At 42.3% G+C, this 22,855-nt stretch overlaps 2 protein-coding genes and 1 pseudogene across 2 annotated transcripts; all 3 read right to left on the bottom strand.

Moving 5' to 3' along the window:
• Positions 1 to 3,161: 3,161 nt before the first annotated feature.
• LOC105909933 lies at positions 3,162 to 6,322 on the bottom strand (annotated as a pseudogene).
• A 3,919-nt stretch (positions 6,323 to 10,241) lies between these two features.
• LOC116220465 (odorant receptor 131-2-like) lies at positions 10,242 to 15,405 on the bottom strand. Its single transcript, XM_031567135.1, has 2 exons — positions 15,310 to 15,405; positions 10,242 to 11,219 (listed from the first exon to the last, which is right to left on the bottom strand). The coding sequence occupies exons 1-2, from the start codon at positions 15,403 to 15,405 to the stop codon at positions 10,242 to 10,244; spliced, it is 1,074 nt and encodes a 357-aa protein (XP_031422995.1).
• Positions 15,406 to 20,059: 4,654 nt separating this feature from the next.
• On the bottom strand, positions 20,060 to 21,022 carry LOC105909934 (odorant receptor 131-2-like). Its single transcript, XM_012838605.2, has one exon. The coding sequence runs from the start codon at positions 21,020 to 21,022 to the stop codon at positions 20,060 to 20,062; it is 963 nt and encodes a 320-aa protein (XP_012694059.2).
• Between the last annotated feature and the right edge of the window lie 1,833 nt (positions 21,023 to 22,855).

A 22,855-nucleotide genomic window follows, 5' to 3' on the forward strand; every position in this document is an offset into this window, starting at 1 on the left:
TGAACGATTGTTACAGTTATCTGCCCCACTACTAGAGAGAATTCACTGCAAGAACTCCAGTAAATGTTCCAAACGCTAATGACTGCCCAGGAGAAACTGGAGGAGCGTGCCAAGCAGGAACAAGGTGGTGGAAAGGTATGGTGCATCACTTCAATGTTCTCCCATCAAGAGATGGGAGCTTGGGAAGAGCCGGGGCAAAGTCAGGCTGTTGGAGGGGTTACATGGGACGTCAACATCAGCTCCAGTGTCAACCCCAACAAGTCCATCGTTAAGACTACAAATAAGTCCATCGCTACCCTCGTCAGAAAGCAGCCTTCTCGCAAAGTGGCAGGGGCGATACCTAGTAAAGTGGCGGGCAGGCAAGGTCACGAATGAAATCAGCACGCCACACAAGAAGAAACAAAGCCAGATTTTTCACATCAATATGCTAAGACAATGGCATGAGAGGGAGAGACCAGTGGAGCAGCACTTCTTTGCCAGGCCTGTGGGGGAGGAGGAAGAGGTTGAAGAGCAGTACCTCCCGGTCAAGGAGGAAGACACGACAGAGATCAACCTGGACCACCTTTCCGAGGCCCAGCAGTAGGAGTAGAGGGCATGTGTTCCAGAGGGGGCATTCATTGGCATTCCTGGCAAGCACCGCATTGGGCTGAAGTCACCTGGTCCAATTCGGCTCCCCTGCTACCGGATGCCAGCGCAGCTGCTCCCAAAGATCAAGGAGGAGATTGATGCCATGCGGAACTTGGGAATCATTGAACCATCAAACAGTGAGTGGTCAAGTCCAGTTGTGCTTGTGCCAAAGAAAGATGGGACCTTAAGGTTCTGCATGGACTTCAGAAAGGTAAACTCCATTTCTACCTGGCGTCTGGAGTAGGGCTGGGGGCAGTCTAGCTGCAAGGGCCACCAGGGAGCAAAGGCCTGTGGTGTTCCTGAGCAGAAAGTTGTTCCCAAGGGAGACAAGGTACTCGACCGTGAAGAAGGAGAGCCTTGCCCTTAAATGGGCTTCAGAATCTCTAAAATATTACCTGTTGGAGAAAGACTTTGTTCTGGAGACAGACCATCGGGCCCTGTAGTGGCTTGACAAAATGAAGGACACTAACTCCAGAGTGATTAGATGGTATTTGTCATTACAGCCATTTAGGTTCACTGTGAAGTATCGTGCCGGCCCAGACAACATTGTGGCAGACTACCTTTCCAGAGTGTACGAGGGGGGGGGGGGGGTAAATGTGACAGAGCGCATTGCATCCGTCACGTAGAGCAGCGGTTTTCTGCCGTATCATGATCATTGTTAAATACCTTCTTATCTACACAAAAAAGGAAATTGTGATATGATTATGTTGTGCAGAGGTATTCCTATGGGTTAAGTACTGGATGGGGTTTCTGAACTTTGAGATTGCCGAGGTATATGTATTGTCTGTAACCCAAGGGAAGAAAGACGCGTGGCACACAAGCGTAATTTAATGATCATTTATTTAGGTGAAACTGTACCATTGTAAGTGCTCTAAAGTGCTCAATTGAACATCAGAACACTTACATGCATTACTGTTGTCACTGATCTGTTGGCCAAAATGTTGTGTCTTCATACTTACCTGTTGCTTGTGTCTTCTGGGAACGGGGGAGCAAACTCGGGAGCAGGGCTGGGAAAGCTTTTGATTGTTAATTTTGCGCTCCTTGGAGCAGGGGTGTTCGTAGTGTTGTAAATAATTCCTTACTAACTGGTTTAAGGGCATTTTTGATAATGTAACATGCATGTATGTTTGTAATGTGCTATGCCAGTATGTTTATAAGGAGGAAATATCGTGCAAAACAGTTAATTGATATACGCACATTCAATGGTAACGGCCAATGGTTTAAATATGTGCCGCACAGCTCAGTTGGGAAGAGGTCGCTGACGTGAGCAAACATACGTGATTTTTGAGAATCAGGGTCTGAAAAAATGCATCGGCAATTTTTTGGAATAGCTGTTTTTGCATTTGTCCATCCTTAAAGTCTGACCTAAACCAACCGCTTGGGCAAACGCCTTTACAGTTTGACCTATAAGAAGTTTTTTACATCATACTTTAAACCTGATCCATTAGTGGTATATGGTGAGGTGGAAGAGTGCCACTTTGCTTTGCAGAAAACTTGTGACACGCAGTAAACCCACTCTAGGTGCGTGAATAAGATTACTTCTGAAGGCAGTGTGAAACAAACCGACACCCAAAGAGGCTTGTCACAAGAGAGCGCAAAAGCCCACTGTAAAGAAGTTGTAGGAGAACATGCATAGGCTAATCTAAACAAGAAAGGGAAAACTCGTCCTGTTCACTCCAAAAAAAAAGTGGGGGGGGTGGGGGGTAGACTTTGACTTAGTGGCTACGGCCTTCATTCAGATACAAATGTATAGATTTTTTTCATTCATGACACCACACAGCATCACAAAAAGGGGCTTAATAGTATCTATGTTCTCTGACTCAGATTTGTCCCTTAGAATGAACCATTTAAACTAGTTATCATCTATATTTTCATAGCAACAGTTGCAAGGCCAACAATGCACTCAGCTTAATCTAACTTCATGTACCAATCTCCATCAATACGGGGAATATATCGTCAACTGAACATTAACAAGGTCTATGTGCACTTCTGAGGAAAAACGATTGAAAATCCAGAATGAAATAATCAGCATTATATGAAATGTATCTTCGTATTATTTTTGTAAACAATATAATGTTATTACTTTGCATCAAATCATTATTTTACATTATTTGGTGCAAAAATAATGCATAGTCGATTGACGATATGATGCTATAATATAGGGGTGGGAATCTCTTGGCACCTCACGATTCGATTCCGATTCAGTGGTCAACGATTCGATTCTTAACCGGTTATCGATTCTAAACCGATTATCGATGCATGTCGATTTTTAAAACATTTGAGTTTGCTACTCAGAGTCTCAAATCACTCCCTACTTTGTGTTTGATAATTAAAGAAAATCAACAGATGAATTACCTTCTCTGTATTTTTATTAGAGAAAAAGCTTTTCTTTGTCACAATTATGACTTTCAATGAACAATGCAATATTCGATGCAGCTTGCATTTCATCACAAAATGGATGTGTAAAAAAAAAAAAAAAGAAGACAGAATCGTTCTAGAGAGAAATCGAAGAATCGATTTTTTTTCCCCACCCCTACTATAAAACATCCATATAAGACTGGTAGAAACACACACGTGCTGTTTCTAGATGTTTATTCATAATGAAGCTTGTGCTTTCTTTTCTGAAACATTTTAACACATCGCAATATTATTCCAAATGCATTATACAAACACAAAAACTATTTTGTTCAAGTTTAGGCTTCAGGTTGGAGAATTTAAAATATAAATTTTGTTTCATGACATGAGACTTTAACCCATTAATGAACACACCCTCTTGCTCGAACATTTCAGCCTCCTTCTCTTCAATTTGACTTGAATAATGATGGCTTTGCAGGAGTAGTACTGCGACATGTGTTTGGCAAATTTCTGATCCCTAACACTATAAATAAGAGGACTGAGCAACCTTGGAATAATGTTTGAGATCAGGTAAGTCAGGAATGTTATTTTTGAGTGATAGATTGGGAAAAAAGTGATTAAAACAATATCAAGAAAAGGAGTGAGATAGGACAACATACAGAGAAGCAGCTGAGCTCCGTGTAATAAAATGGTGTTCTGTGCCTTTTTGGCTGAAGCAGTGTCCCCTTTTGCTGCTCTGGCAGTTCGAAATATCATAAAGTAGGTATACATCAGCGTCAGCCACACGAATGACATATAAAGGACTTGGTCCACCATCATTTTTTCTCTATGGTATCGAGTGTTGTATAAGTTAGGGGGGAAACAAAAAATTCCCTTTGAGAAAAAGCCTATAGGCTGAGTGGCAAGGCAATGATAACATCAGCTACTGCAGGTACAAAGCCGACTCCCCAGGTGAGAGCAATGATAAAATAAGTCCTGCGTACTGTGCAGACCTGGGCATGATGGAGAGGTTTGCAGATGGCAATATAACGCTCAATAGCCATACTTGCCAAGATAATTGGTGTGTTCCTGTGTGTAGTTGAAGCAGTCACAATCAAAATACAACACATGGAGGCATTCAAAATTGGATAGGCATGAGTCAAAACATACAATGTCACAGAAACACAAATCATGATCATATCGTTCACTACTAGATTCATGTACAGAATGTATCTTGAGTCACTGTGAAAAACAGAGTTCTTGCAGAAAGTCAAAACTATGATCCCATTGATGCAGTTGATGACAATTGTTACGACCCTGGCGGGTCTAGGCCCCGCCCCCATGAGATTTGCATGCCTGTTCTGTCTATCTCTAGAGCAGGTGATTGGGAGCAGGTGTAGCAGGTGATTGGAACCAGGTGTAGCAGTAATTGGAGGGGCTACAAAAGCCCTGAGCAGACTGCAATCGTGGAGCGTTGGATTGGAGTTTTGGATTGGTCGTTGGTGTTTGGATAGGAATTGGATTTGTGGATACTCGTTGGATTTGGATTGTCGTCGTCGTCGTTTGCTTTATATTACCATTTAACTGACTTTACATTACATCTTTTGTTTCTCTCCACAACACTGACCTTCACCACACGTTTTCCTATAATTAATAGATAACTATATACTTGTAACCCTTAATAAATAACTTATTATTATTATTATATCAAATATTCTGCGTGGCCTCCCCTTTATGTTTCGTGCCCTTGAGCTGGCTCGTTACACAATACCCAGGATAACAACGATAAGGTTTTTCACCAAAGCCTCCTGAAAGTCATCTCTGTTAGTAAAATTCATCACCATGTGCCTCTCCTGAAGTACAGAAAATAAAAGTAACATCAGCTCATAAATAAGATTTTAGAAACAGGATGTCATATGAAAAAGATTAGGAATTATGAAATGAACAGAGGTATGCTTACCTTGTCAACCCAAACCAATACAAGAGCAGGGCTTCTGTCTGGTAGATTAATATAGAGCCAGTGTGTGTGTGTGAGCGCCTTGTGGTTGGCTAAAGACAACGGAACTAATGTGGGCGTTTATAATTATTGTTCTCTGAGCACAGTACCATGGGAAAATGTGGGAGAATATGTCATCATCAATGTATTTGTTTAATTCTTAGTGCTGAGTGTATTTCTATTGTCTTCCAGGCAATACAAATAAAGATGTATGGATAGAGATGTAAGAGACAATATGAGAAAATTGTTTGTTACACAAAAAACATAATATTGTTTTGCATTTTGATAAGTTATTAAGACATAATGTCACGTATATATGAATGTTATTGTATTCATTATTATCAAACCTATTTTGTTAGTTAATGTAAGTGGAATGTAAAATCCAGTGGTGGAACATCATGTGATTCCTATAGGTCTATGCATTAGGCAGTTATGAGGTGATCAGGTTAGAACAGGGGTGTCAAACTCAAATACACAGATTTAAAAACTGGGTCCAAGTCGTGGGCTGGACATATTCAATATTTATTGAAAAACAAAGATATATTATATTTTTTCATATGTAAACATGAACTTTAACATAGGCCAATTTAATCTGGGACAAGCAGCCTAAAGCTAAGCTCTATTAGTTATTGCCTATAACCACAGAGATCAAATTTCAAAATAAAATAAACATCAGTGGCCTTCATTTGTTATGCCTCTCTTTTCTGCACATCGCAGGGGCTCCATCTGTGGTCAGTCCCTCAAGTTTGTCCCAAGGCAGCCCCATTTCAGTTACACATTTGGATACCTCTTCAAAGTGGCCTTGCACTGAATTCTGTCTCATTCAAGGCTTTAGTCACGCCTCAACGAGCAGACTCATTTCACAAGTGCCTTTCCTCTTTCCAACGTCCTACGCCTTCCGGGTTTAATTGCATCGATGATAGCGGTAGTGCCATTGGGCCAACTGTTGAGACATGCAGAAATGGGTGTTTTTGCTTCATCTGTGTGCAGAGCGGGGCGTGCACAGGAACAGACTGATACCAGTCTCCGCATCTATCTTCGAGCTCCGGTGGGACCCTACACTGTTGTCGCAGGGTGCTCCTAAAGGGCTTATTGTAGTGCGCAAAGTGGTAACCACAGCCGCGTCACTTGGTGGCTGGGGCACCACGCTCTAAAATCGAGCTGTGGGCGGCTCATGGTCAACACGACAACGAATTGCTAATGGAGGTGTTCTTAGCTGAAGCACTTGTTCTTATACGCACGAACAACATAGCAGTAGTGACCTATATAAACCGCCAAAGGGGGCTACGGTCCCTTTGCCTGCACCGTCTAGCCTACTCAATTTTAATATGGGCAAACACTCACTTGAAGCTCAGATCCACTCATGTTCCGGGGCGACCAAACATCTGGCTCTGGAGAGCATCCCTCTCCAATTGGGAATGGAGGGGACATCCTCAGATATTAGAGCAGCTGAGCAGAAATTGAACTGTTTGCACCAAGAGAGAACACATATTGCAAACTGTTCTTCTCCATTCGAGACAGGAGCGCGGCACTTAAGAAGGGTAAGTTTAAGTCTGTTGGGTTTGGTTGCACCATCTCTGAGTAGGTCTCGCTGTATCTTTCCTGTTGCAGGCGTCTGTACTCATAGGCTTGACATTTTCAGTGAGAAAACAGACTACTCACTCATTACTTTGGGATCTGTGTCACTGCAAGGTCAGGGTAGTATGCCTGTACGTATTCTCAGGGATACAGGGGCCTCCCAGTCCTTGCTGGAGGGAGTGGTGTCTCTCTGAGAAGACTCAAGCACTCATGTGTTAGTTAGTAGCATTAAAATGGGGTTTCTAGAGGTACCGTTACATCCTATCTATCTTTCTTCTGGCTTGGTCACTTCTCTTCCTGTGCCTGGGGTGTAGTTCATCCTGGGAAGTGGATGGTTGGTTGAGGGAAATGTCTGGGAACATTCCAAGATTGCACCACCACCATTTGTTGTAAGTGCTCCACTGGTGGATGAGTGTGTAGAGAAATGTCCTCATGTTTTCCCTGCCTGTGCCATTACCATAGCTAGGGCCAAGCAGTAAGGGGAGGTGAGAAACAAGGATGTTTAAGCCTTCCTTCTGAGTTGGCCAGGATTGAAAAAGTACATCTTAAAATGTCATACCCGTCAAATGACTGGTAAACCCAACCAGAAGATACCAGAGCCCCCTTTACAGCCTATTCATGCTGTGTCCACACCATTGAACATGTGCTTGTGGATTGTGTTGGCCCATTGCCCTGTCAGGCCAGGCACCACGATCTCTTAACCATAATGTGTCAGTCCACTCGTTATCCTCTAACTAACTTTATGTCCATCTTTCGGATTCCACAGGTTAAACAATTGGAGAAACTTTATGTCCAAACAGTTTGCTAGGGTGTTGTGTCAGAGAGCTAGCCCATTGCCCTGTCAGGCCAGGCACCACGATCTCTTAACCATAATGTGTCAGTCCACTCGTTATCCTCTAACTAACTTTATGTCCATCTTTCGGATTCCACAGGTTAAACAATTGGAGAAACTTTATGTCCAAACAGTTTGCTAGGGTGTTGTGTCAGAGAGCTAGACATAATATTTCCAGTGCTTACCACCCACAGAGTCTGGGGGCTCTTGAAATATTTCATCAAATCCTAAAAGCACTGTTTAAGGTGCAAGATACAGCATTTTTTCAATTGGAAGGCAGTGGCTCGGTTTTTTTTAAACAGGATCAGGTAGTGGCTTTGATGTCCATCATGAGTAGTCCATTCCAGGCCCATTTTGCTGGCCCCTACGGCAATGTTAAGTGTCTTTCCGACCAAAACTATTTATTAAGTACACCTGACCCAAAAAAGAAGGTGCAGGTTTGTCATATTAACCTTCTAAAAGCGTACTTTTCTCCTGTGCCTGTCGGGCTGATAACTCCTTTTCTGTGTCCTCCTTTTACTCGGGGCTCTTTGGTTGCATTATCTACACTGGAGGAAGGAAAGGATGGTTGTATATGTCACATGTCAGCCTGGTGAATTATGTGTTTGTTTATTAATTTGTGTAATCATCTGTTCTTTGCGTGTGTTGTGCTGTAGCCAGTGGGCTGGGGGGAACTGTGTGGCAGGAACTCCATATGTGGTTATGTGGACTGATGAACTGATGGACTAATGGCTATGGAGTTGATTGAATGATTGGGACACGGGGGGGGGGGGGGGGGGTCCTTTTTATACAGGGTGACGGAGAAGGTAGGGGACTCGACTTCCCAGGTGGCCCTGGAGCAATGACGTCATCCAGCAGCGTCAGCAAGAAGTAAACAACCAGCAGCCCTGCCGGCGTGTGGAGCATAGATGCATGCTAGCATGCCAGCTAAAGGATAGTGCTTTTTACTAGTTCACACTTAATCATTTGTGTAAATGCGCCAGCCTCTAGTCTGCTGGTTGGTGAGTGTTTGTTCTTGTGTTCCGGAGGGTTGTGGAGTCCGAAGCTGCAACCAGAAGGAAAGCATAGGAATTATCCATAGGAATTGGCCTGGGCGCTTTGACAACGCTGCTGTTTTGCTGTTAGCTGTTTTGCTGTTAGCTGTTGTGCGTCTTGATTCACGTCTCATCCTCCATCTAAGCAGCTGCTATCAACAAGTGCTGCTGCTGCTTGTGTGTGTGTTTGTTTGTTGTTTCGTGCTTTTCTGCTTATTTGTATCCACCTTAGTTGGCTGCTTTTGTTTTGACTGTTTGTTTTGTTTCTATATTCTGTTGCCTGTGCTGGGTGCCCAAGGCTAGGTAGTCCATCCTTCCTCCCCTAGTGTTGGTAGTATCTCCTGTGTGTGTTTTGCTCAATTTATGGGTGGATTCATCTTGTGTGTGAGCAGCACACGTGTGATGTGACCTGCTGGAGGTAATACCCCGCTTCCTAGTAATCTGCCTGACTAGTAAGCCTCAGTCCAGCTTGTGTATTGTTCATTTATCTGTGTTGTCCCTTGTCTGTCCCCTACCGCTACCAATCTGTGTGTTGTTTTATATATTGGTGTATTTAAATAAAACACATTCATGGAAACACGTCTCCAGCTTCCTCAGTTCACAAACCTGTGCCCCTAGTGGGTTAGTTTGATTCCACCTTAACTATTTCCCTGGGCGAAAAGGGTGGCGTAGTCGTGCATGTGCTCTGGTTAGTCCTAGCTCCACTTCCCGTATTGTCATGCCACATATGGGAACCTTCTTGTGGTTGAATTGTAATCTGAACTACCTAAACATAACCACCTGAGATACACGCCTCAATAAATCTAAAAAACATCCACTGTTGGTTCAATTTTGCAGACTTGATGTGCCAACCCCAGACCCTGATGTTGTGACTGGTTTAGACAAAACTAACTTTATACTCAAGCATCATTGTCATGTTTTGATGTGAATATACGCAAATTGCAGTGTCAAAAATCACATTGCATGGACTGCAAATGAACAAAACAGAAAAGCTCAATCTTTCAATTAAACATAGCACCAGTTGCAATAAGCAACACAAGCTGGATCAAAATTTTCTCACAGGAAAACCGTTAAGGCAAGTGGAGACAATTAAAAGCCCAAATGAGTGTAGAGAAAAGATGAAGACGTAGGCTACAGCCAAGTTGAAGCCATGTTACTAACACTGAAGGGGCCAGAATGACCAGTAACTCCAGGTAAAACTGAATAACGCTTAAAGCAACCGTATGCAGTTATTTGCCACTTTTGAGGTATATTTTATGGGCAGCTCGTTTTTGTGTTATCTTCAAATTCATTTTGATGGTATATGGTCATGTCAAGGACAGATAAACACACCTGTCGTTACTAGCCACCCAGCCTATGCACTATGTAGTTCTCTGGTACGGGTCAGATGCACAGCACACCACTGACAGGTATAGGTGTATCACCAAAACACACCAGTTGCTAGCAAGCTTCTTTCAACCCAAATTGTGGTTTGTGTGTTGGGGTTTGCCAGGTTTTTGCACACCTTTAGGAAGCTCCCTAGTTTCAGACGAAAAGTCCTTACTGCTGCTGTAAGGTTCCAAACTACTACCTTTATTAGCAGGCTGTCATTGATTGTTATGTTGAGAACATATGAACGTTATGTATTGTCAGTTGAGAGTATAATGCTATAATACATCCATATAAGACTGCTAGAAAAACACACATGCTGTTTCTAGACGTGTATTCATAATAAAGCCTCTTAAGTTGTGCTTTTATTTCTGAAACATACACAACATATACCAACATTATTCCAAATGCAATATAATAAACACAGAAAAATGAACACAAAAATATGCATTTAGTTTCATGACAGGTAAATTTAACCCTTTAATGAACACACCCTCTTACTAGAACATTTTAGCCTCCTCCTCTTCAGTCCACCTTTAAAAGATATGACTTTGCAGGAGTAGTACTGTGACATGTTTTTGGCAAATTTCTGATCCCTAACACTATAAATAAGAGGACTGAGCAACCTTGGAATAATGTTTGAGATCAGGTAAGTCAGGAATGTTATTTTTGAGCGATAGATTGGGAAAAAAGTGATTAAAACAATATCAAGATAAGGAGTGACATAGGACAACATACAGAGAAGCAGCTGAGCTCCGTGTAATAAAATGGTGTTCTGTGCCTTTTTGGCTGAAGCAGTGTCCCCTTTTGCTGCTCTGGCAGTTCGAAATATCATAAAGTAGGTATACATCAGCGTCAGCCACACGAATGACAAATAAAGGACTTGGTCCACTATCATTTTTTCTTTATGGTATCGAGTGTTGTATAAGTTAGGGGGGAAACAAAAAATTCCCTTTGAGAAAAAGCCTATAGGCCGAGTGGCAAGGACAATGATAACATCAGCTACTGCAGGTACAAAGCCGACTCCCCAGGTGAGAGCAATGATAATATAAGTCCTGTGTACTGTGCAGACCTGGGCATGATGGAGAGGTTTGCAGATGGCAATATAACGCTCAATAGCCATACCTGCCAAGATAATTGGTGTGTTCCTGTGTGTAGTTGAAGCTGTCACAATCAAAATACAACACATGGAGGCATTAAAAATGGGATAGGCATAAGTCAAAACATACAATGTCACAGAAACACAAATCATGATCATATCGTTCACTACTAGATTCATGTACAGAATGTATCTTGAGTCACCGTGAAAAACAGAGTTCTTGCAGAAAGTCAAAACTATGATCCCATTGATGCAGTTGATGACAATACCCAGGATAACAATGATAAGATATTTAACCAAAGCCTCCTGAAAGCCATCTCTGTTAGTGAGATTCATCACCATGTGCCTCTCCTGAAGTACAGAAAATAACAGCAACATCAGCTCATAAATAAGATGTTAGAAACAGGATGTCATATGAAAAAGATTAGGAATTATGAAATGAACAGAGGTAGGCTTACCTTGTCAACCCAAACAAAGACAAGAGCAGGGCTTCTGTCTGGTAGATTAATATAGAGCCAGTGTGTGTGTGTGAACGCCTTGTGGTTGGCTGAAGACAACGGAACTAATGTGGGCGTTTATAATTATTGTTCTCTGAGCACTGTGCCATGGGAAAATGTGGAAGAATATGTCATCATAAATGTATTTGTTTAATTCAGTTGTGTGATTCCTATATGCATTTGGCAGTTATGAGGTGATCAGGTTAGAACAGCGGTGTCAAACTCAAATACACAGATTTAAAAACTGGGTCCAAGTCGTGGGCCGGACATATTCAATATTTATTAAAAAAAAAGATATATTATATTTTTTCATATGTAAACATGAACTTAAGTTTAACATAGGCCAATTTAATCTGGGACAAGTAGCCTAAAGCTCAACTCTATTAGTTATTGCCTATAAACACAGAGATCAAAATTTCAAAAAAATTAATTTCTTATGCCTCTGTTTTCTGCACATCGCAGGGGCTCCATCTGTGGTCAGTCCCACAAGTAGGTCCCAAGGCAGCCCCATTTCACTTACACATTTGGATACCTCTTCAAAGATATTCAAATTCAAATCATATTCTTTCATTACAGCCGCAGGCCAGCTCTGATAGACATTAAATATTATCAGACGGGCCAAATAAAATTACACCGTTGGCCGGATCTGGCCCGCAGGCCTTGAGTTTGACACGTGGGTTAGAACAACAGTTTTCTGACCCAGATGAACAAGCTAACTGAAGGAAATTGCCACAGTAAAATAAGACCCAAACGAATTATGCTTTTTGTATATTGATATGTTTTTAGCAAACAAATGTTTGACCTATGGTAAATGTTTTCACACTTGTCTGAAACCTGCTCCGTTAGTGGCACATGGTGAGGAGAAAGAGTTCCAAGTTGTCAGAAATCTTTGCTTTGCTGGAAAATGGCATGCAGCAAACCCACTCTAGGTGCGTGAATAAGACTACTTCTGAAGGCAGACAAAGGAAACCAAATGGTATGAAATGAAGTTGAAAGGTTGAGCTAAAACTGACGCTTCCCTATGTTGACGTCAGCAAAGGTGTTGAGAGAAGAAATAGACTCTCTCCTTGAGCAGATCGCTGTTTGAACAGTCCTTCCAAACGAGGCGCTATCAGGTTTTTACAGCAGATACTTTGTTCCCAAAAAGGACACCAGCTTACGCCTCATCTTGGACTTAAGATGAACAGCCACATAAGATCACTGTAGGTTAACACTTTCAAAATGCTGACACACAAGCAACTCCTGATATTTATGAGGGGGATTGGTTCAAGAAACTCGTCTTAAAGCCGGAATACTTCCATATTGGGATTTACATTCACCCCAGGAAATTCCTGCGGTTTTATTTAGAAGGCAGAGCCCTAGAATTTCAAGTGCACCCTTTTGGCCTAGCTACAGCACCCACATTTTTCACCAAAAAAATTGAATCCGTTATAGCCCCCCTCAGGGAACGGGGTCTGAGGATTAACAGGTACTTAGACAACTACTTTCTTTGTGCCCAGTCAGCCCAACAGGCAATGTAACACACAGAACTGTTCCACGAGCATCTGGAATCTGTGGGTTTTATACCGATTCCAGCTTTCTTGGCCTCGCACTGAATTCTGTCTCATTCAAGGCTTTGGTCACGTCTCAACGAGCAGACTCATTTCACAAGTGCCTTTCCTCTTTTCAATGGGGGAGGAGGGTGAAATTCAGCACTTGCCTACGCCTTCCGGGTTTAATTGCATCGATGATAGCGGTAATGCCACTTGGCCAACTGTTGAGACATGCAGAAATGGGTGTTTTCGCTTCATCTGTGTGCAGAGCGGGATGGGCACAGGAACAGACTGATACCAGTCTCCGCATCGTGTCTTTGAGCACTGAGATTCCGGTGGGACCCTACACTTGTCGCAGGGTGCTCCTATGGGGCTTATTGTAGTGCGCAAAGTGGTAACCACAGCCGCGTCACTTGGTGGCTGGGGCGCCACGCTCTAAAATCGAGCTGTGGGCGGCTCATGGTCAACACGACAACGTCAGTTTCCATTGCTAATGGAGGTGTTCTTAGCTGAAGCACTTCCTTCCGATACTGTTACACCGACATGTTCTTATGCGCACGAACAACATAGCAGTAGTGACTTATATAAACCGCCTGGGGGCTACGGTCCCTTTGCCTGCACCGTCTAGCCCAGTGGTTCTCAAAGTGGGGGGCGCGAACACTCTCCAGGGGGGGGCGCGATGTCACACAAAAAACGACCGCCGACCTGTCACTGGTTAGTGAAAGCTCCCTCAGTGGCGAAATGCAAGGGGCTGGACTGACCCAAACAAATCAAATACTGAGTTTTATCATTTGAACGCGAGTTGCACCTAAGTTCCCGAGTATAAAAAAAACACGCAGGCATTGGTAAGCCCTCACCCTGAGACGACACTCTGCAGAGTTTGTTCAATTTCTCTTGTTTCCTGTATCATTCAGATATTCATTGCTTTATAAACAGTCTTTTTAAAGACTCACTCCTTCCTTAGTAATACCTTACTGCGCTTGCAGTAGGTCTATTCGTAGCCTATTCTAAGGAGTAATTTGCTCCACAGTCTTTTGAAAAAGCTCGTAGCCCCGAGAGCTAGCCTAGCTAGCTACCTTCTTCCAACTGCAGCTAGCCCTTTTCTACTTAACACCTACCTTTACATTTTTGTATCATCCACCGTTTTGCAACAAATAAAACACTAGCACTTGAATACTATTTTGTGCTGTCCCTGTCTACATTGTGTACAGTTCGTTTTGTTAGGAATCATTGCCTAGCACAGCCTTATCCTTATCCATTATTGATGTCGTTCACAACCACACATACAAGAACACGCAGTTGAAATTAGAACTTTATTAAATTCACACCCACTGTATCAGCAAACAAACACAACTATGGACACGTTTCTGATTCGTAAAAGTCAGAAAGAGAAGCCTGTGGACTTCTTTAAACATGAACGTGATGGCCTCCAGCAACAACAAACCACCATCTCCAAGCAGTGTCTGGAGGCATCTTATGTAGTTGCTCATAGAATTGCTAAGCTTGGCAAACCCCATACAATTGCCGAAACACTGATTTTGCCGGCCGCGCAAGACGTGTAGAATAGGAGCTAAACTCAGCGCAATACCTATGTCAAATGACACTGTATCACGCCGAATATCAGAAATCAGTTTGGGTCCTATTTCAAAGAGGACTATCGTTCATTCGCCTGAGTTCGGGATCCATTTCTCTGCTCAGCAGACGAGCTGTCAATAGACATGAAAGAGCAGCTGAAGAGTGACAGTAGACTTAAGCATCTCCCCTATTTCGTCATTCTGGATAGCAATAATCAGCTTTGCGACATATCCTTAAAAATGCTCCTCCTTTTCGCGTCGACATGACCTGAGGATATGTTTGTCAAACATTGCCCCAAGATTTGAGGACCTAGCAGGCTCATGTCTCACATTGACAGACCTGTAGGATTTTTTTTGTAAAGATCACAAGAGGCCCATAATAACAACAGTATCCAAATGATAGCAATAATAACACTAATTATTATTATGATAATAATAATAATAATACAATACTAATAATTGGTCGATAATCATTAATTATAATAATAATAATAACATAAGGATGGTGATAAAAATGAATAGCCTACTAATAGGCCTACTATTACTGATAATAATAATAATAACAATAATAATAATAACAAATAGTTATAATAATTGTCTGTATGGGCCTAACAATAACAATAGCCTAACCTTGACATGTCAGGCCTATCAATAACAATATGCTATCTATCTATCTATCTATCTATCTATATATGGTGGTGTAGTTGAGGGCGGTGGCGGCGGGCTGCGCGCTGGGGGGGGGCCAACTACCCCTAACCAGCTTTGGGGGGGCCCAGCTTGCAAAAGTTTGAGAACCCCTGGTCTAGCCTACTCAATTTTAATATGGGCAAGCACTCACTTGAAGCTCAGAACCACTCATGTTCCGGGGCGACTGAACATAGGTGCGGACCGACTCTGGAGAGCATCCCTCTCCAATTGGGAATGGAGGGGACATCTTTAGATACTAGAGCGGCCGAACGGAAATTGACCTGTTTGCGCCAAGAGAGAACACATATTGCAAACTGTTCTTCTCCATTTGAGACAGGAGCGCGGCACAGATGCGTTAGCACATGGAATGGAACTTAGTAGCCAGGTAAGAAAATCCAAGCCTGCAGTACTGAAGATTCTAAAAAAAAAAGTAGTCGTGGAGTCACTCTTTCATCTAGGGATGTAAGTGAAGTCCGACTCAAAGAGATTGCTATGCAAGAAAAGCATTGAGGTTATTGGTGAAGTCAGAGTTCCAGAGGGAACGTTAGCGGTTTGAATTACGCAAATTGGAAATAGAGTTAGCTGCTAAAGTCACTGTGGTTCCGCCATCTTCCTCACCATCTATTGCCCCCTCAAACAACATCAGCAAATATGTCAGGATGGTGCCACCCTTCTCGGAGCGGGAAGTAGACAGATACTTTCCCCACTTCGAGAGGTTGGCTACCTGTCTGAAATGGCCAATGGACACATGGACATTACTTTTGCAGTGTGTTTTAGTAGGTAGGGCTCAGGATGTCTATGCTTCACTGTCTATTGAGCAATCAATGTCATATGACACAGTGAATAGCGCAATACTATGTGTCATTATAAAACTCTGACCAGCACACATACATGTAGTCTGCACATGAGAGAATATCTGTTCAATCGCTGGTGTGCCTCACAGAAAGCAGAGTTTGTGTTGACCCACCAAGGCATACAGGCAGATAAATATGATGATAATCAGGGTACGTACAGGGCTCCGGTCAAGGGCAAATTGAGGCCTGGTGTGACAGGGCCTAACCCTGTGTCTCCACCAAGGGGTCCTAGTAAATCACCTGCTTTAAAGTCAGATAGTGTGTTTCTGCTGTAAAAAGTCAGGGCACAAAAAGTGGCATGCACTTAAGAAGGGTTCCTTTAAGTCTGTTGGTTTGGTTGCACCATCTCTGAGTAGGTCTCGCTGTAACTTTTTTCTGTTGCAGGCGTCTGTACTCATGGGCTTGACATTTTCAGTGAGAAAACAGACTACTCACTCATTACTTTGGGATCTGTGTCACTGCCAGGGGTCACTGCTCAGGGTAGTATGCCTGTACGTATTCTCAGGGATACAGGGGCCTCCCAGTCCTTGCTGTTGGAGGGAGCGGTGCCTCTCTGAGAAGACTGCTCCAAGCACTCATGTGTTAGTTAGGAGCATTAAAATGGGGTTTCTAGAGGTACCGTTACATCCTATCCATCTTTCTTCTGGCTTGGTCACCGGCAGAGTAATTGTTGGGATACGTTCATCTCTTCCTGTGTCTGGGGTGTAGTTCATCCTGGGAAGTGGATGGTTGGTTGAGGGAAATGTCTGGGAACATTCCAAGATTGCACCACCACCAGTTGTTGTAAGTGCTCCACTGGTGTCTGAGGGACTGGACGAGTGTGTAAAGAAATGTCCTCATGTTCTCCCTGCCTTTGCCATTACCAGAGCTAGGGCCAAGCAGTAAGGGGAGGGTAGAAACAAGGATGTTTAAGCCTTCCTTCTGAGTTGGCCAGGATTGAAAAAATATACCTCAAAATACATCAAAGAATGTCATACACGTCAAATGTCCACGTCAGTGTGTCATGTGTCAGTCCACTCGTTATCCTCTAACTAACTTTTTGTCCATCTTTCGGATTCCACAGGTTAAACAATTGGACCAAGGGACAAACTTTATGTCCAAACAGTTTGCTAGGGTGTTGTGTCAGAGAGCTAGACATAATATTTCCAGTGCTTACCACCCACAGAATCTGGGGGCTGTTGAAAGATTTCATCAAATCCTAAAAGCACTGTTTAAGGTCGTATTGTGTTGAACTTGCCAGTGACTGGTAAAAAGGTCTCTCCTGGCTACTGTTGGCTATACGTGAGGTTGCCCAGGAGAGTACTGGATTCAGTCCCAATGAGCTGGTGTTTGGCCATGCTGTTCGTGGGCCTACAGCCATCTTGGCCCAAAGAATGGAGCACCAAGCAGCCTCCTGAGAACGTACTGGACGACGTTAGTGGTTTCAGATACCTCCTCTATCAAGCCTGTGCCGCTGTGAGGAAAGCGCTAGCAAAATCGCAGTGTAAGATACAGCGTTTGTTCAATTGGAAGGGAGTGGCTCGTTTTTTGGAAACGGAGGATCAGGTAGTGGCTTTGATGCCCATCATGAGTAGTCCATTCCAGGCCCATTTTGCTGGTCCCTACGGCAATGTTAAGTGTCTTTCCGACCAAAACTATTCAATAAGTACACCTGACCCGAAAAAGAAGGTGCAGGTTTGTCATATTAACTTTCTAAAAGCGTACTTTTCTCCTGTGCCTGTCGGGCTGATAACTCCTTTTCTGTGTCCTTTTACTCGGGGCTCTTTGGTTGCATTATCTACACTGGAAAAAGGAAAGGATGGTTGTATATGTCACATGTCAGCCTGGTAAAATATGTGTTTGTTTATTCATTTGTGTAATCATCTGTTCTATGCGTGTGTTGTGCTGTAGCCAGTGGGCTGGGGGGAACTGTGTGGCAGAAACTCCATATGTGGTTATGTTGACTGATGAACTGATGGACTAATTGCCATGGGGGGGAGAAATCCTTTTTATACAGGGTGACAGAGAAGGTAGGGGACTCTCTCCTTGGAGACGTTATTGGGTGAGCCTAGATCAGGAAATATTACTAGTTCCATATTATCATTTATCAAAGACACACAGTTAGCGAATAGGATTTAGAACTCTTGTTTTGTTTTGATTTATTTGGTTTTGTTTTAATTGTTTTGTTATATTTAAAAAGATCCCCAATGAACTGCACCTCAGTCCAGTAGATGGCGGTAATACACTTAGCTTGTAAACTGCCATAAAACACAACAGAAGAAGAAGAAGAGGTAGGGGACTGAACTTCCCAGGTTGCCCTGGAGCAATGACGTCATCCAGTTAGTTCACACTTAATCATTTGTGTATATGGGCCAGCCTCTAGTCTGCTGGCTGGTGAATGTTTGTTCTTGTGTTCCGGAGGGTTGTGGGGTCCGAAGCTGCGGCATATGAATATGAATTGGCCTGGGAGGTTTGACAACGCTGCTGTTTTGCTGTTAGCTGTTGTGCGTCTTGCTTCACGTCTCATCCTCCATCTAAGCAGCTGCTATCAACAAGTGCTGCTGCTGCTTGTGTGTGTGTTTGTTTGTGTGTCTGTTTGTTGTTTCGTGCTTTTCTGCTTATTTGTATCCACCTTAGTTGGCTGCTTTTGTTTTGTTTCTATATTCTGTTGCCTGTGCTGGGTGCCCAAGGCTAGGTAATCCACCCTTCCTCCCCTAGTGGTGGTAGTATCTCCTGTGTGTGTTTTGATCAATTTATGTGTGGATTCATCTTTCACTAGGTTTGTGTGTGCATTTTGTGTGAGCAGTGCACGTGTGATGTGACCTCCAGGAGGTAACACCCCGCTTCCTAGTAATCTGCCTGACTGGTAAACCTCAGTCCAGCTTGTGTATTGTTCATTTATCTGTGTTGTACCTTGTCTGTCCCCTACCGCTACTAATCTGTGTGTCATGCCACATATGGGAACCTTCTTGTGGTTGAATTGTAATCTGAACTACCTAAACATAACCACCTGATATACACGCCTCAATAAATCTGAAAGAAAACATTCACTGTTGGTTCAATTTTGTAGACCAGGATGAACCCCAGACCCTGATGTTGTGACTGGTTTAGACAAAACTGTAACTTTATACTCAAGCATCATTGTCATGTTTTGATGTGAATATACGCAAATTGCAGTGTCAAAAATCACATTGCATGGACTGCAAATGAACACAACAGAGAAGCTCAATCTTTCAATTAAACATAGCAGCAGTTGCAATAAGCAACACAAGCTGGATACAAATTTTCTCACAGGAAAACCGTTAAGGCAAGTGGAGACAATTAAAAGCCCAAATGAGTGTAGAGAAAAGATGAAGACGTAGGCTACAGCCAAGTTGAAGCCATGTTACTAACACTGAAGGGGCCAGAATGACCAGTAAATCCAGGTACACACTGAATAAAGCTTAAAGCAACAGTATGCAGTTATTTACCACATGAGGTATGTTTTATGGGCAGCTCGTTTTTGTGTTATCTTCAAATTCATTTTAATGGTATATGGTCATGTCAAGGACAGATAAACACACCTGTCGTTACTAGCCACCCAGCCTATGCACTATGTACTGTAGTTCTCTGGTACGGGTCAGATGCACAGCATGCCACTGACAGGTATAGGTGTATCACCAAAACAAACCAGTTGCTAGCAAGCTTTTTTCAACCCAAATTGTGGTTTGTGTGTTGGGGTTTGCCAGGTTTTTGCTAGGAAGCTCCCTAGTTTCAGACGAAAAGTCCTTACTGCTGCTGTAAGGTTCCAAACTACTACCTTTATAAGCAGGCTGTCATTTATTGTTATGTTGAGAACATATGAACATTATGTATTGTCAGTTGAGAATATAATGCTATAATACATCCATATAAGACTGCTAGAAAAACACACATGCTGTTTCTAGACTTGTATTCATAATAAAGCCTCTTAAGTTGTGCTTTTATTTCTGAAACATTTTAACACATACCAACATTATTCCAAATGTAATATAATAAACACAGAATAATGAACACAAAAATATGCATTTAGTTTCGTGAAATGTAACTTTAACCCTTTAATGAACACACCCTCTTACTAGAACATTTCAGCCTCCTCCTCTTCAGTCCACCTTTAAAAAGGATGACTTTGCAGGAGTAGTACTGTGACATGTGTTTGGCAAATTTCTGATCCCTAACACTATAGATAAGAGGACTGAGCAACCTTGGAATAATGTTTGTGATCAGGTAATTTAGGAATGTTATTTTTGAGCGATGGATTGGGAAAAAGGAGATTAAAACAACATTAAATAAAGGAGTGATATAGGACAACATAGAGAGAAGCAGCTGAGCTCCGTGTAATAAAATGGTGTTCTGTGCCTTTTTGGCTGAAGCAGTGTCCCTTTTTGCTGATCTGGCAGTTCGAAATATCATAAAGTAGGTATAGATCAGCGTCAGCCACACGAATGACATATAAAGGGCTTGAACCACCTTCACATTTTCTGCATGGTATCGAGTGTTGTATAAGATAGGGGGAAAACAAAAAACTCCCTTTGAGAAAAAGCCTATAGGCTGAGTGGCAAGGACAATGATAACATCAACCAGTGCAGGTACAAAGCCGACTCCCCATGTGAGAGCAATGATAATGTAAGTCCTGCGTACTGTGCAGATCTGAGCATGACGGAGAGGTTTGCAGATGGCAATATAACGCTCAATAGCCATACTTGCCAAGATAATTGTTGTGTTCTTGCGTGTGGTTGAACCTGTCATAACCAAAATGCAACACATCAAGGCATTCAAATTTGGATAGATGTAAGTCAAAACATACAATGTCACAGAAACATAAATCAGGATCATATCGTTCACTACTAGATTCATGTAGAGAATGTATCTTGAGTCACTGTGAAAAACAGAGTTCTTGCAGAAAGTCAAAACTATGATCCCATTGATGCAGTTGATGACAATACCCAGGATAACAATGATAAGATTTTTCACCAAAGCCTCCTGAAAGTCATCTCTTTTAGTGAGATTCATCACCATGTGCCTCTCCTGTAGTACAGAAAATAACAGCAACATCAGTTCATGAAAAAGATTTAGAAAACAGGATGTCATATGAAAAAGACATGTGTAAAGGCATTTCTGAGGACTTAAGGAATAAGCTTACCTTGTCAGGCCCAACAAAGATCAGAGCAAAGCTTCTGTCTGGTAGATTAATATAGACCCCGTGTCTGTGTGTGAGCGCCTTGTGGTTGGCTGAAGACAACAAAACTAATTTGGGCGATTATAATTATTGTTCTCTGAGCACAGTGCCATGGGAAAATGTGACTGTTGAGAATATGTCATCATCAATGTATTTGCTTAATTCTTAGTGCTGAGCATATTTCTATTGTCTTCCAGGCAATACAAATAAAGTTGTATGGAAAATATCCAAAATTAATTATCAAAGTGGTTGTAAGAGCCACTTTGAGAAAAATGTTTGTTGCACAAAAAAAATATATTGTTTTGCATTTTGATTGACATAATTACATGTATATATGGATGATTCACTGTTATCAAATCAATTTTGTTAGTTAATTTATGGAGTGGAATGTAGAATCTAGTGGTAGATCATTAGTCATGTGGTTGCTATATGCATTAGGCAGTTATGAGGCGATCAGGTTAGAACAACACAGTTTTCTGATGAGCTACTTAGCCTAGGAAACAGCCAGTTATATTGAATATATTGAACTATCTAGCACTTCTTGCTTTACTCCTTCTTCCTCTTCTTCCTGGCCACCTCCTGCAACATATCCAGGGCCTTCCGTCTGGCTGCATTCATTTTCTTAACATGTTTGAGACAAGCTCTACTGGCTGCCTGTAGCTGCTCGAATAAAGTTCAAGTCACTTATGCTTGCCTTATGAGTGCTTGCTGGTTCTGCTCCCACCTACCTAAATGCTCTTGTAAGGGCAAATGTTACACCCAGGATGCTGCGCTCGTCTAGTGAGCGTCATTTGGCACTGCCGTCTGTGCAAGTACGGCAATCCAGACTATTCTCATTTGTAGTTCCAGCTTTTGAAGACCCAATTCTTCAGAGAGCACCTTCTTCCTAAAGGCCCCGTCACACCATAACGTTCTGGTCAACGTTCTCTGAACTTTCTAATCGTTCAATTTCGAGCGTTCTCTGGCGTGTGACTTAACGAAAGAATAGCGTAGGACTGACGCATGACTACTAGCGTGGGACTCACGCATGAGGAGCATGTAACAGCGACTTGTGACGTGTCACTGGTGCGCGACAAACGTGTGCTGACGTGTCTGCTACGAGCGCTGCTGCAAGTAAGAAGATGATAAATGCTGCTGAAAGTAAGAAGAATACAAAGCCTCTTTCACTAGCAATGTCTTCAGACGAAGATTTACTGTTATTATTACTGTGATTTACGAAATAACGGGCATTATTCCTGGGGTTTTATGTTATTAAAATAAATGATTTAAACTTGACACTGAATTTGTGTTTCTCAATGTTTATTATCAGAAAACATCAACACATCCACACAAATTGTCCATGTCACAAGAGTCTTCATATCATATCCATCTGCCATGGAACAGTGCTCAGCTATGTTCAAGTTCAGTACATCTACTTCATGCTGGGCTCAAGCAAGCATATATACATATACCCTACACTCCGCTTTTCGCTAGATTATGCAATGACCTTGCATGACATGATAGCATGAAATATGTAGATTTATAGTGCACAGAATAACGTTTGCAATGATGTAAGTTGCGTTTGTTGATCACGTATGGTTAATAACATATTAATTGTAGAAGGGACATAATAAAATCAAGATCTTCCCTTGGTGAAAAAACTTTCGCCGATATCTTTGTATGAGAGA

This window comes from Clupea harengus, chromosome 5, assembly GCF_900700415.2.
Source record: "Clupea harengus chromosome 5, Ch_v2.0.2, whole genome shotgun sequence".
Lineage (NCBI taxonomy): Eukaryota > Metazoa > Chordata > Actinopteri > Clupeiformes > Clupeidae > Clupea > Clupea harengus.

Excerpts from the sequence above, each read along its gene's own strand:
- LOC116220465 (XM_031567135.1), bottom strand. The coding sequence starts at position 15,405 with ATGTCCCCTCCATTCCCAATTGGAGAGGGATGCTCTCCAGAGTCGGTC. Across the intron at positions 11,220-15,309 it reads TGAGTGGTTCTGAGCTTCAA|GAGAGGCACATGGTGATGAA; the intron begins GTGAGTGCTTGC and ends TCTGTACTTCAG.
- LOC105909934 (XM_012838605.2), bottom strand. The coding sequence starts at position 21,022 with ATGAATCTCACTAAAAGAGATGACTTTCAGGAGGCTTTGGTGAAAAAT.